This window comes from Cryptotermes secundus, unplaced genomic scaffold (assembly GCF_002891405.2).
Source record: "Cryptotermes secundus unplaced genomic scaffold, Csec_1.0 scaffold526, whole genome shotgun sequence".
NCBI classification, from domain to species: Eukaryota; Metazoa; Arthropoda; class Insecta; order Blattodea; family Kalotermitidae; genus Cryptotermes; species Cryptotermes secundus.
The window spans coordinates 1260577-1275885 of NW_019721013.1; the positions used below are offsets into that span (position 1 = coordinate 1260577).

A 15309-nucleotide genomic window follows, 5' to 3' on the forward strand; every position below is an offset into this window, starting at 1 on the left:
TACCTACAGAGTACATTGCGGCCACATCATGAATGGTTGGTAAATTAGTTGTGCGGAGTTGCTGAAATGCCTTTTGTGTTTTCACACGTCGAATATTGTGATATGGATTTTGTTGTGGCAATGCACGTGCTGCTATTGAAGAATACCAAAGGCATTTTCCCGATCAAAGGATTCCATCTCGAAGTGTATTTACGCGAATTCACCAGCCATTGCATGATAGTGGTTCTCTTCCGAGTGTTTCTGTGCCCCCTGAAAGGATGTACAAATGAGAAACACATGAGAGAACATTCTTGAGATGGTTCAGAGAAGTCCGCATCTGTTCACTCGTAGAATTGCCTCTCGCATCGGCGTATCACGTATGCAGCTGTGGCGAACTTTACATGATGAAGAGTTGTATCTTTACCATGATCAAAGGGTAAAACATCGGGAGCCAGGCGACCATGCTCAGCGTATGGATTTGTGCCACTGGATAAAAGCTCATCCCGAACTGTTAAGCGTCATTTTATTCAGTGATGAGGCGTCTTTTACCCGGGACAATGTAAATAATTTACAAAATGTGCATACATGGTCCCATAATAATCCACATGAGATAATGGTAACGAAATTCCAAAAGAGGTTTTCTGTGAATGTATATTTAGTACAGTTATGTAGTCGCCTTATACCGGAATGTGCAGTCAGCGAGGTTACGTCAGTGTCATGTATAGTGGTTGGAAACCTTAGGACAATTATGACATGGCAAGTGAGTATTTTGTACTTCAATTTTATGGCTTCATGTCACTCACAAGTTAGTTTGATGTTACGTACATCATTAACATTACAGAAACCACATATTCCTGCCAGTTTTAATATGTATTTTGTAATCAACAAGTGTGTAACACCGGTCAAAGTTTCACACTTCTCTGGCCATTATCTCCATAACCGTTCAACTTTGGTCATAGGAGTTTTGGGTTATATCGGCATACTTTAACATAAGGAACACCCTCCCGAAATCTGGCACATTCCTCCTGGGACACATGTTTATGTGAACTTTTTTCATCACAAAGACCTAGGAAATCTCCTCCTGCAGTTAGGCCCTAAAGTCGCGAAGCATCCTGTATATACAAGGGTATTCAAAAAGAATGAACCGATTTTATTACGCAATATTTTATTAAAGGACATTAATACAAAACTCCAGCCAAGTCACAAGTATTCTACCGACAATCAACTTTTATTTCCTGTCTTACAAGTGTTCAGTGTGGCCACCACCTGCAGCATGGGCAACATCAGTGCAATAAGAGAATTCCTCCCGGCGCATATCAGCATATCACGATGCACAGAGTTAATAGCTGTTGTTGTTCAGTGTTTAAGGTCATCGAGGTTAGTGGGTAGCGGTGGAACATAAACATGATTTTTACATATTCCCAGAAGAAGAAATCACACACGGTGAGGTCTGAGGATTTCACAGGCCAAGCACAAAGAGCAAGTTCTTTGGCCCCCTTCCGACCAATCCATCGCTCGGGCACTTTTTCATTTAAAAAAGCTCGGACCATCAGGTACCAATGGAGCGGTGCTCCATCTTGTTGAAAAATGAATTCATGCGAATCTGCTTGCAGCGAAGTGAAGATCCAGTTTTGGAGCATATCAATATAGGTTTGTCCTGTAACGGTGTTTCCTTCAAAGAAAAAGGAACCATGAACCTTGTCCTGAGACACAGCACAGAAGACGTTCACCTTAGGGTAATCTCTTTCGTGCTCAACTGTTTAATGTGGGTGCTCAGTTCCCCAAATACCCACATTGTGACAATTGACTGTGTGACTCAAGTGAAAAGTCGCTTCATCACTAAAAATTAAACATGAAACGAAGGTTTTTTCTTCCATCATCTCCAGCATCGAATCGCAAAATTCCATCTGCTTCCTCTTGTCGTCATTGGTAAGTGCCTGAACGAGCTGCAGTCTGTATGGTTTCAAATGTTGTAGTATTGTTAGCACACGCCAGACAGTGGATTGAGGGATCGCAAGCTCACGACTAGCTAGATTTGTTGACTTCCGCAGGCTCCTCTCAAATGCAGCACATATTCTCGCCACTTGTTACTCCGAGACTCATGGTCGTCCTGGACTTTTCCCTTTACACAGGCACCCACTCTCTTGAAACTGTTGGAACCATCGTCAAATGTTCTTAGGACAGGACAGATTAATGCCGAATTGCCTTCGAGAAGCACGCTGCACCATGACAACCGAATTTGTTTTCATGAACTCGAGAACGCAGAATGCCTTTTGCTGAGGACTCACCATCCTGAGGGTAAACGAACAACTGAATGTAGCCGGAAGAACAACACGACTTCAGCACCCCTGTGGCAGCCATTCACAACTTAGATAACTCCTCTTTCAAATGGTCACTAACTCATCCCATGACGATGCTTGAGAACTGAAGCAATGCGTCATGAAATCGGTTCATTCTTTTTGAATATATCTGTATATTATATATTGTCGTGTGTAGGGGGTTTTGCTGGGCAATATATTTCTTAATATCATTTTTAGCTCAGCCTTTATCGTTATTTCATTTTAGGAGCATATCCACTGTTAATTAGATGCCTGTCCAGCCTTGCAAATGCATAATTTTATTTAATATTGCAGTTTGTTAAATAGTGACAATGCAGCTTAACTTCTGTTGAATCAGAAACCTCCATATATGCTGATGGACTGAGGTACACACCACACAAGGGGTGTGTGCTCTCTCTCTCTATCCCCCCCTCCCCTCTCTGTCAACACTCTCACGCCTACCGATTTAACATCTCACTGTATTGGGGCTTCAAACTTATTTCTCTTTCAATTAGGATTTTTCATGTTATTTACTCTCATTTTCCAGGGTAATTTGAATGAACTTCAACCTGTACATGGTGAGGAGCGACAATATTCCTGTGATGAGTGTGGTGATTCACTCAGTCAAGAGCAAATTCTGATAGCACATCAACACATACATAGTGGGGAGCAGTCATTTTGCTGTGGTGTATGTAAAAAGACATTCAGTCAGCAGAGTCATCTGAAGAAACATCAGCGCATACATAGTGGGGAAAAGCCGTTTTGTTGTGATGTATGTAATAAGTCGTTCATTTTGAAGAGTAATCTGAAGAATCATATTTTCATGCATAGTGGGGAAAAGCCATTTTGCTGTGATGTATGTAATAAGTCATTTAGTCAGCAGAGTGATCTGAAGAGACATCAGCGCATACATAGCGGGGAAAAGCCATTTTGCTGTGATGTATGTAATAAGTCATTCAGTCGGCGGAGCAATCTGAAGACACATCAGCGCATCCATAGGGGTGAAAAGCCATTTTGTTGTGATGTCTGTAATAAGTCATTCAGTCAGCGGAGCCATCTGAATAAACATCTGGGCATACATGTTGATGTGTGTAGTAAATCATAGAGCAGTGGAGATGGGTTTAGACTAAAGGAACAGTATGTGACTTGTAGCATGCCACAGGTTTTCATTTTGGAAGTAAGACAGTTTTACTGTGTGGCATGCTTCTGTTTTGTAGAATGCTACAATATATTGGGGTTGATTACTGTTGCTAACCTTTCTAACTTACGGGAAATGAACTTAGTCCCATGGTACAAAACATCTGTGCAAATGAGTTCCATTTGATTTTGACTGCTGAATGTGCACATGCCCTGTCTTTTTGAGTGGAAACAGATATGACATGACATTCTCCTACAGTCATGATGTTAATTCAGCACTGGAAGCTAACAAATAGTAGAATGTAGTCACTGAAACAGATCGACAGCTTATACACATAATTCAGCAGCATCATATCCTTTTTGCTGTACGTTATCTGCGCTCTTCTGCCGTTACATGTGATTGAATTCATTGATCAGTTAGTTTCAGATTGATATATTGCTTGGATTGAGTATATTGAGGTAGATATTATGGACTGGTCAGATGATTACAAACTACGCTGTATTGGACATTGCAGACGAGATATCCGTTTGCAGGATACTTGGTATATTGATTATAAAAAGAAAGTTCAATAAAGGTGGGTTGATTCTGCTTCTGGAGAAATGAAGTAGTACAGAGAATCTAATTGAAAGGATCAAGAAAGACTTGCTTACATCTTTTCATTGTGAATATCAGCAGAGAAACTGAGTGGTCTGTCATGAGATCAGAAAACAAAGTGGTTTGGCACTGAGGCACTCCTTTTTGCTTTAGGTCTCCTTTGCCTTAGAGGGAAAGAGTCAACTGAAAATTGTGAAATATTCTGTAATGAAATTAGGCAGTGTGATTAATATTATTAATTGGAATTCAGATGTTTCATGTTGTGGAATGACACAAGAGGAATAGCTTTTAAATGTACTTAAATTCAGTGCAGTTATGCCCCTCCTTCCATACCTGTTTTCTTCACTGCCTGAATGAACTGCATCATAACTGAAGCTAATTCTTGGTCACCCTGAGCAAGTGATCTCTGATTACTGACACTTCTCTTGCCGAGGAACTCTTTACTTCATTTTGCCTAAGATGTACCATGCATTCATCCCTCAATAACTTTGCATCAGCAGAGCTCTTCCTCGTGTGTCACCACACGTTGGCTGTCGCTACATCACCAGAACTGATCTTGCTCCATGGTCCTGGAATATGTGTTCCATTTTGTGTGTCTTCATAATATAAAGTAGTGGGCAGCGCACGAATGTATTTGCATGTTGCAGTTGTCCTCAGAAAAGTGTGAAGGTAGGCGGATGCTGTGTATTCTTTATGTTTAAAGAAGGGAATATGGCGTGAAATCATCTGGCTCAGGATAGGGACCAGTGTCTGGCTGTGAATGGTAATGAACCCTTGCATTCCATAACATGTTGGTAATAGATTATAGCTGAGCTGAAAAGGTGCAGCTGTGCGAAGTTGGTTAATATTTGGCGATAAAACTTCTGACTTGAGTGTTTGGAACTGGAATTTGGTGTTGACTCCATCCTGCTGAAGCAACCCAAATGTGTCTCCGATGGTCAGTATGTCTGGGTTTAAATGTAGTTTATGTCTGTTTTCAGTTGAACTGTCTCACATTTTATGCATTTATGTCTACCATGATTGTGCCACAGCACATTTCTCTTTAATCCCTATCATAAGAAAGATTTAGTGGGATTTTTTAAGGCTCCTTTTGTGATTGTATACACAGCTGTCCAAAAAAGTATCGGACTTTATTTCTTCCGCTGTAAGTAATTACCAAAGGGGTGGGGAAACTGAGCGTAGTGGTAGAAGGGACTTTCATGCGCATGTGTGATTTTTTGCTGACTCGCAACACTGTTGGATGCATCTGTAGCTGCCATATAGCGAAGTGGTGTAACATGTGTTCGTCGCATTCTCGTTTCGCTCAATATGACAGAACGCTTGGAGCAGCGATACTGCATCAAGTTTTATCATAAACTTTGGGATACCCCAGCGGAAACAATCTGCAAAATTCAGCAGACTTTCGGGGATGATGCAATGGGGTTCACTCAAATTAAAGAGTGATTCAACCGCTTTAAAAATGGCCTATGTCGGCGGACAGTGACCAGCATTCTGGGAGACCGTCAACGAGCCAAAATGCTGATGTCACTGAACAAGTGTGGACGCTGATCATGGAGGACCGTTGTTTGATGAGGCTTGGATCAGCCGAGGTTCCACAAACACAATTTTAACTGAGGATTTGAGCATGCGAAGAGTGGCGGCCAAATTTGTGCCCAAGCTACTTTTACCGGAGCAGCAACAACTGCACCTTGAGGTCACGCCAGACATGGTGGAGTGCACCAACAGGGATCCTGAGTTCCTCAAGACTGTGATCACTGGTGATGCGTCAAGGGTGTATGGATATGACCCAGAAACCAAGGTCCAGGCATCACAATGGAAGCATCCAACATCCCCAAGGCCCAAAACAGCACGACAGGTTCAGAGCAAGGTGAAGGTGATACTGACTGTTTTTTTTTCAATTACGGGGCTTTTGTGCATCATGAGTAGGCACCACTAGGCCAAACTGTCAATAAGGATTACTACCAAGATGTCCTCCGCCTTTTTCATGATGCCGTTTGGCGCAAGAGACCGGAGCTGTGTGACGCACACAACTGGTAGCTGCATCATGACATCGCCCCAGCTCATTCATCACACCTGATCCAGGGTTTCCTGGTCATCACAGCATTCTGCAGGTTTGCCAGGCTCTCTACTCTCCTGACAAGGCTCCTTGTGATTTCTGGCTGTTCCCGAGATTGAAGACACTGCTGAAAGGCTCCTGTTTTGATAGCTGCAAGTACATCATGCAGAACGCAATGGCGCAGCTGCACGCCATTCCAAAAGAAGCCTTCCAGAATTGCTTCCAGTGATGGAAGGACCACTGGGCTAAGTGTGTGGAGTTACAAGGAGCCTACTTTGAAGGGGATTAGGTATTGTAGCTACCCAGATACAGAACTTTGTTTTCCCGCCGCAAGGTTGGATACTTTATGGGCAGAATAGTATGTCTGTGGTTCATGAAATACGTGTATGAGTGAGAGTCGGCAAGCAGGTCACAAATTAAAGTAAAACACCTATAATGGATGTACATAATAGGTTTTCTGTGTGCATCACTAGGTACCAGCATAGTCCAGCGTCATGACAGACTAAGTAGCAGATCTGCTTGCTTACGTTAAGAGGCTGATTTCAGTAGCCAAAATGATGACTGTGCCCCAGTGTATATTACTGAAGTGCAGTGTTGTGTTGTGCATTTTTTTTTTTGCATTATAAAATTGATTGATAGACTAATTGAAATTGGAAGGTGCTATGGCATGGAAATGAATGTGGAAAAAACAAAAGTAATGAAAATTTCTAGGCAATCAACCCCAGTCACAATAAAGATAGACCAAAAACAACTGGAGAATGTAAAATGTTTTAAATATTTGGGTAGCTTGGTAACAGATTATGGAAAGTGTACTAGTGAAATTAAATCCAGGATTGCCATGGCAAAAGCTGCATTTAGCAAGAAGAAGAAGAATCTTTTTACCAGCAAATTGGACATAAATTTTAGGAAGAAACTAGTGAAATGTTACATTTGGAGCATAGCTCTGTATGGGGCTGAAACATGGACACTTAGGGCAGTAGATCAGAAACATCTGGAAAGTTTCGAAATGTTGTGTTGGAGAAGGATGGAGAAGATCATTTGGACCGATTATGTGAGAAATGAAGAAGTGTTAATTAGAGTCAGTGAGCAGAGGAATATCCTACACGAAATAAGAAAACGGAAGGCTAATTGGATTGGTCATGTTTTACGCAGAAACTGCCTTCTAAAAGAAGTTATNGAAAGATAGATGGGCAGATAGAAGTGACAAGAAGACGTAAGAAGATGCTGGATGACCTTGGGGACAGAAGGGGATACTGTCATTTGAAGGAGAAAGCTCTAGATTGCATCAAGTGGACGAATTGTTTTGGAAGAGACTGTGGACCTGTCGTCTTGACAGATTACTGATGATGATGATGATGAAAACGAAAACTTGCTGTACCGGAAGAGCCGAGCGGATTACAATTTTCAGAATATTTTTGAAGTGTGAGTACAAAATATGTATTTTTTAATGGTCGAGTGACCTATCTGGATGACTTCACATGGAATGACCTTTTGGAGCATACACTTGTCCTTCAGCAACAGGGTGTAATGTGTTATGTTATTTGTTATTAATATAGTGCTAATGTAGAGAAGAGAAATGCATTATTGTGACATGACGCCTGAAAGACAAAATAGCGGAGCCAGAGAAATGGCCATCACTAGGTTACAGCACAGTAAACACCACTTCACCATAGCAACAGTCACGCATGTATACTGGAAATCCAACTCTGAAAGGTGCTTTCTGTGTGGTTCGAGCCGACAGTGATGTCACCCAACTGTAGAGTAACTGCAAGAACAGGTGTTTCCGTGCATTCTGCCCCAAGGCTATATGAGAAGAGCCAGTTGTGGGCTTTGCTACCTCCCAACCCATGCCCAAAACCGTCATATAGTTGTTGTCACTGCAATTTGACAGTGGCACAAAGAAAACCCTCAACTTCTGATTTTTCCAAGCAACTATTTCTGCTCTGTAGAAGTGTGAGGGGAGGAAAGATTGGATAGGAGGAAATTTCAAATGGCTATTTCCACTTTCTCCCGGACCGATGTGTGGTCAGTAACTTGGCCCACGTTTACCTACAGTACGTGTCATATAGGCCTATTACAGAAAAAGTATATCACATTATTACATCAGGTATGTGGAACTGCCTAATAGAATTTCGCGTAGTCCACCCGATGTAAAATCCAATCAATTGCTCCTTGTAAATTACTCATCCAAATTAATCAAGCAGAAATTCCTTTCAAATTACAGTAAAACCTGTCTTAAACGGAATCTCAAGGGACCAGAAAAAATTTCCGCTGAAGCCAGGTTTCCGTTTAATCAAACTATACTATAATAGCTAAACCAGGACATAAATGTATTTGAGACAAAACAAAACAACATGCTCATTAATTTATTCACACTATAATCATTGAACAGGAAACAGTGAACTGAACAGTGCAGTACTCACTTTTTATAATTTTACCAGAACTCTGGCAGAATTTTGCATGCAGTTTACTCTCTTGGCTGCCTGACTTTCCACAAACACTTTAGCTTGAGAAATTAGAGTAAGCATGTCTGAATCATTCCGTTGCACGGCAAACTCCTGCAGTACCTTTAAACTGTTGGCAGCATCCTGATAAGTCTTCACTCTCCACTTTTCTTCTTCTATCACAATGTCATTTTCCTCTTCTTCATCTTCTCCTCCTCTCTTCCTTTTCAATTTTCTCTAAAATTCTCAACTAATACGTCGATATCCATTGTGTCTGGTTCTGTTTGCACATCTTTGTCTATGTTGATGTAGTCCTCAGCATTGCAGTTACTGAAAGCAGCTTCATTCATGCAGCGTTGTAAGTCCTTCTGGTCATTCTCATTTTCTACACTAGGAGTAACTTCTACCATAGAAAATCCAGCTTTTTCGAAACACTTTGTCACAGTTTCTGGTAAGAACTTCTTTACTGCTTGACTTATCCAAATAACCGCATCTAGAACTGAGACAGTTCTTGCAAGTTGAGACGCGGATGATGTAGAATATATTGACGAGCAAAGATTGGATTAATATTTTGAATTGTTTCATTTTTGGTCCGTTACACTATCAATCACAAAGTTCCCATCGTCGGGATGAATTAACAAGGAGGAGCTTAGCATTTTACATCAAATGTTTTAAATATTTTAACATTAGCGTTTTAACTTAAAAACAGTTTCAGATGGAAAGTGAGAATTGATAGTGTACTCAACTATCCTAGCAAGTGTTGTGCTTTTACACGTCAACATATTGTAGCAGCGTCCACACAACAAACATAACTGTGAACATCATAAACAACGACAGTGTTTTCATAATTGTAGTAAGTGCCTCTGATGATGGTTGTGTTAAACCGAAACATGTAAGGCAGAAGTGATAAAGAAGTGACCTACAAATTGTTACACTCGACGGACTTTCTATTAACTTTGTGATTGAATTAATAATTTACGATAGTGGACCTTAACATTCTCAATGATGCCCTGATCCATTGGTTGGGAAACACTATAGTGGTGTTTGGAGGGAACAAAGCAAGTCACACGTTGGAAAGTTCGATATGGGGGTGGCATGTTTCGTTATCCAAGAACAACAAAACATGCCGGTTTTGCATTTTCATTCCTCCATGATCTGTGACATCATCCATGCCTTTTTGTTGGCTCTCCACTCAACGAGAAGTTTCTGTATGTCCATGTTTCGGAAGCATCGTGGCTTTGCTGCCTTACCAATCACTAAGGTTTTCTCCATTTCATCTGACATAAAACCACATAGAAAAACAGTCAATCCTTCTTTGCACAGTTTTCCTCTCAAACAGTCTACCGAGTGCGCTCGGTAGACCGATATACCGACTGCGATAATATCGCGTTCCCCGGAGTCCCGCGTCAGTGTGCGGACCTCCATTTACCGCAATGTAATTAGATATCGTCCCGTACCGTACTGAGTTGAGTATCGCGTTTGTGTGTGGGAGCCATAAAGGTTGTATCACATTATAGGGATGCTCACGCTCCGCTCACGCAACGGTTAAAATCCAAACAATGTAAATGTTATAGGATTGATCATACTGGGGTGCACGCCACGCTCACTCGCACTCACAGTGAGCGCCGCAATCATCGCCGAGAATATTTAATCATCATGACTCTGAGTGTATCGCGAGCTGAGCGTCTAGTGTGACCAAGACTGCGCGCGAGTCCCAAGCTCAAAGGTTCTGCTTCTCATTTTTCTTTCATTTCACCAGTCAAAGCATGGAGGAAGAATTGATTGAACTTGTTCGTGCCAAGCCTGAGCTTTACGATTTAACACACAGATTGTACAGTGATAATGTACATAAGAAGAAAGTATGGGAAGAGATCGGAACAGCGTTAAAAAAATCTGGTAACTTTCAATAATCACTTTATTAGCATCAAACAAATACAGTTAGAAATACACTTGTTTAAATCATATTGTGTTGCCAAGGGACGAAACCTTGTTCTGAATTAAAGAATCTTGTGAATATCTCTCTTATTTCAAAAGCTACTGTTGAACAATTTCCACCTTGTCTCGATAAGTCCGTCAAATTACCTGCCATTATCTGATCATCATTCAAAGGCGTTGCAGCCGTTCCTGCGCGAATGAAATTGTGCAAAATGCACGTGGCTAAAACCACCTTTTCAGCATATTTAGGCGCTAATTTCAGTCTTCTGTTGTAAATTCTAAACTTTTGTGTCAGAATTCCAAAGGCATTTTCAACAACCCTACGGGTGCGAGACAACCTGTAGTTGAAAATGCGTCTCTCGATACGGTTTTCGACTTGTAGACCAGGGAAGGGCCTCATCAAGTATTTTTTTAATGGAAAGGCCGGATCACCAACAATTACGTATGGAGCCAGTTGTTGTGTTCCCGGCAGCAGTGCATCTTCTGGAATGTCTAGAGTTCCCATTTCTAAACGCCTTCCAAGCTTTGAAGTGGAAAATATTCCACCATCACTACTCCGTCCATAAGACCCAATGTCTACTGCTATAAATTTGTAATTAGCATCAACAAGTGCCAATAAAACTATTGAAAATGTTTTCTTGTAATTGAAGTAGAGGGAACCAGAATTTTGAGGAGCCTCTATCACAACATGTTTTCCATCCAAAGATCCTAAACAATTGGGAAACTGCCACTGATCCCAAAATTCTCTTGCAATTCTCTCCCACTCATTTTTTGTTGGAGTAGGCATTACTTCCTGCAACATATTTTTTACAATAGCTTTGCAAACTCCATGAACTGCATTCTGAACCATACAATACCCTAGTCGAAAACTGAATGCTATGGTTCGAAATGAGTCCCCAGTGGCTAGGAACCTGTGAACAAAACAACAGCCCATTGTAGAATATATATATTTTATATTTATTTACATTACAGGACAATATTTTAATACATTAATATTATTTAGTTATTGAAATATAAATATTAGAGAATTAATATTTTTATATTTATAACTTCACAAATTATATAGGTACTGATAATCAATATTATAAATTTATTATATTCATAAATTTGGTAAAATTTAATATTATATTCGTATTTATTCTTATAATTTAAAAATTAATTATAAATTCAACAACTACTTTACAATTAATTGTTTTTAGTTTATAAATAAGCCTATATTTAATATTTTAACAATATAAAAAGCAACGTTTACGATGTGTCAAGGACCATTTTGGTCAACTGCCAGTTAGTTGGCGCTCACACGTGTGTATGGGTGAGTGTGTTTTGTGTCTAACTTTTGGTTATATACTCGTATGTCACTTTTGTAATTATCTTCCCTTTCACAGGCGGAGAATGTAAGCACAGGTGGATGAGTTTAAGAAGTCAACACCGAAAAGTTGTTCAGAAATACAACACCGTAAGTGGCCAAGCAGCTGCTAATATTCGTAAATGGAAATTTGAGGATAGCATGTCTTTTTTGATTTCATACATGAGAGACAAAGAAAGAATTTCATCATTGGACATAGAAGAGCAAAAAGGAGGGGATGAACTCGAAGAAAATGAACAAGATGATACAGAATATGAAGTATCAGTGGAACAGATATCTCCACCTCCAGATTCCCACAGAAAACGTGAACTGTCCAAGTCGGTTTCGATTTCCACACCTAAAAAGAAATGCAACCGTTCAAGCAGACCTCAGGAAACAGCATCTGCTACTGTGATGAAATATTTACTCGAAAACAGACAGCAAACTACAGATAAAGATAAAGAAAAGGACTCCTTGGAACTGTTTTTTGAATCTATGGTCAAAACGGTTAAAACTTTTTCTCCTGTCGACCAACACCTAATAAGGAATCAAATTTACAACCTCGTATCTCAGATGGAAGCCAAATATTTAATGCCCCATCCTCCTTCCCCTCAAAGTCATTTTCATAGCACCAACTTAGGAGGTCCATCAGCTGGTTCAGAATTCACATATGTCGGAAATCCGAAAATGTCGCAGAGCTCCCAACCACCATCACCCATTTCTCCGGCATCCTCTACTGACTCCAATTCTGCTTGCTCTAATTTTTTTTCTAATTTCTCTCCAGAATCATATTGAATAAAATGCTATGAACTCTTCCAGTGCGTAGATATTGTAAATGTTTCATTTTTATTATTAAACACATTTTAAAAAGAAGAAACTATTATTTTTCCTTACCTTAAACAAACTGCTAATTTCTCTCTTGGTGAAATAGCTGCGCGAAATGTGGTGTTCTGTTTCTTCAAGTCACTCCCAATTTTCGAAAGCAGTATTTCGAACTGTTCCCTGGACATCCTGAAGTACTGAAAGAATTTAGTTTCATCATCCAGTAACTGTGGAAATAGTGTGTGAAACTCCCCCTCCGTTGCTCTACAAAGCAAAGAAGGGTGCACCCATTTTCTTCTTCCTGTAGGTTTCGCTTCATCATCATCTAACAATACCGCAATCAATAGAAGTTCTTCGTCAGAAAAATTAATTTCGGTCACTTCCATCTAAACTCCTGAGCGTCGTGGTGTGACTACCTTGGAGCGTGACATGAGAGTGAGTGTCCCGAGAGGGTGAGCGTGGCTTGAGCGATAATGTGATACAAGCTTAAGACTGCCGTCTTCTAGGATTGTGAGGCCGTGCTGTTTGGTACATAGGTGTCAGCGTTTCTGGGGAACATCTTGCAAACGTTTTCAGGACAGAAGAGTAATTGTGACCTCTCATAGTTTAGAAATACCGACGTTTCGGAGGACTCTCCAAGCTTCCATCTCCCTTGTAGAAGAGTGGGGCTTCTCAGAGGTATTCGAAAATCTTTTGGGTTTACTTCTTCAAGGCAGAACATGAGATGTTAGCCATGTAGTCTGTTAGATGTGTGCATGGAGGAACCTGATGCCTCCATTAACGTTTCAGAGGAAAGTTGTGTCCCCATCTTCAGGGTTAGAATAAAAATGTGACTATGTGAATCCCAGAAGAGTGATCTTTGTAAAAAAAAAAGTGAGTGAAGTTGCCTGTGTCGCTAAATCGACTGCGTTACTCCGGCTCCCTCAGTAGCGTTTTTAGGCCTCAGTATAAATTCGAAGTTCTCTCCCATCGCAATATATAGGCCCATACTGAAACATTTTAAGGAAAGAAAGTGTAAGGAGATCTTCTCAGAGACCGTTGTTGCTACTGTTGACATTACTTTTAAAAGATCATGCGGTAAAACCATAGCACTCAATATTAAAGTTAAAAACGTGTTTCTGGAATCTCAAATTTGTGTGATTGACAACGATGGCGACATGGCGACCATGGCGACAGACCACATGTAATTCTTGTTGGCAGATCCATCTGCTGTGCAGAATTAGTACTACGTGTACACCAGCCTGTTCAGCGCTCTATCCTGCGATCCTGTGGGCCCGACCATCAGAACTACAAGCACCGAGAATCGCCCATACGTGCGAGTTGTTTAAGTTCTGATATTTGTTACGGAATCATTATTATCATTCGAAATAATTTCAATTGACTCATATTTTGTCAAGTTTCTGGAAGAGAACGCCGCTGGGGTTCGTGATATTCCGCTGTTGCAAGTTCTGCTTGGGATTCTTCTAAACTTCTCAGCTCCCTTTCTGAGGGTCATGTTTCTATTAGAATGCATATTTTTACACCTTTTCTCACGCGTTACACATACCGTTCCGACTTGTAAAGTAAGTCGTGAGAGCTGATGGTCTATGGTGAACTGATTAATGTTGGAGGGTATACAAATGCATAGTGAATAGTATTCAGCGGCACCGCGATGTGAATCTGTGGAGTAGGTTTGGTGTTTCTAGGATGTAACTCCGTGCAGTCTGGTAGTCTGCTACCGACATTTGGGAAGCAAGAGGTTCACTCAAACGTGGTGAACTAGCTGCCATCGAAACTGAGCAACAATCTAGACTACACAACGTGTAATAAGACACTCAGCTTCATAATGTTCATAATCTCTGCCGGCACGTCAATGTGTGTTTGTTCACAAAAATTAGTATGTTTCCTTGCAGACTCCGACAAATATTCAGAGCTAGGCACTGGTACACTTATTAGAAATATTGTACTATATCACTAGGATTCTTGTAAATCAATTCATTTGTCACCCACAAATCATCATGTGTGATAAAATAAAGTTTCAAGGTTATGAAAGAATCTGCTTTCTCTTGCAACAGCAATGCCGAGAATTCTGCTACAGAGGCGCGAAGAAACATTTCCTGCTGTGACAGAAAGGATGGTGAGTGTTTTGTGCTTGTGTGCACAGACAAGAATTGTATTGTAATGAGTGAATTCTCATATCTTAAGAAACTAAACTTTTTATGCCAAGCTTGTGTTTGTTCTTATAATCAATCTGGGGAGTTTACTTCGTTCTTCATATAACAAAATGCATTATTATGTGGGAGAGGGATCAGTTCAAAGAGAGTGATATGGGTAGGTCATGTAGCGCACAGAGAAATGTGTACAAAGATTTTGACAGAAGACCTGAAAGAATGATGCCACTTGGGAGACAATTTTGAAGATGGATTTTGTTAAAGATACAGTTATGAGGTTTTGGACTGGGTTTGTTTGTGTCAGGATGCAAAGTCATGATGGGCGTGTGTGAACACAGTAATGAGTGCTTAGGTTCCATAAAGAGCAGATATGTATTGTCTGTACTTCCACAGGGACCCTAGGTTTCTTAGGAAGGTCCCTGCATTGTGAACTTAACACTTCTTAAGATTATCATTTTTTTTATTATCATTGAACAATCCATACATACAGGTATTACAACCATTTGGATAAGGAAATTGTCAGTTTGT

At 40.5% G+C, this 15309-nt stretch overlaps 1 protein-coding gene across 1 annotated transcript; it reads right to left on the reverse strand.

Annotated features, from left to right (window-relative positions):
- Positions 1–10426: 10426 nt before the first annotated feature.
- LOC111875283 lies at positions 10427–13780 on the reverse strand. The gene is made up of 3 exons (XM_023871393.2): positions 12887–13780; positions 12704–12847; positions 10427–11375 (listed from the first exon to the last, which is right to left on the reverse strand). Exons 1-3 carry the CDS (start codon positions 13015–13017, stop codon positions 10484–10486), a joined length of 1167 nt encoding a protein of 388 aa, XP_023727161.1. The 5' UTR covers positions 13018–13780; the 3' UTR covers positions 10427–10483.
- Between the last annotated feature and the right edge of the window lie 1529 nt (positions 13781–15309).

Bases quoted from the DNA above. Each gene is read 5' to 3' on its own strand.
- LOC111875283 (XM_023871393.2), bottom strand. From the start codon at position 13,017: ATGGAAGTGACCGAAATTAATTTTTCTGACGAAGAACTTCTATTGATT. The intron at 12,848-12,886 runs GGGGGAGTTTCA...GTTACTGGATGA, and splicing joins TTGCTTTGTAGAGCAACGGA to TGAAACTAAATTCTTTCAGT. The intron at 11,376-12,703 runs GTAAGGAAAAAT...TTTTGTTCACAG, and splicing joins AAATTAGCAGTTTGTTTAAG to GTTCCTAGCCACTGGGGACT.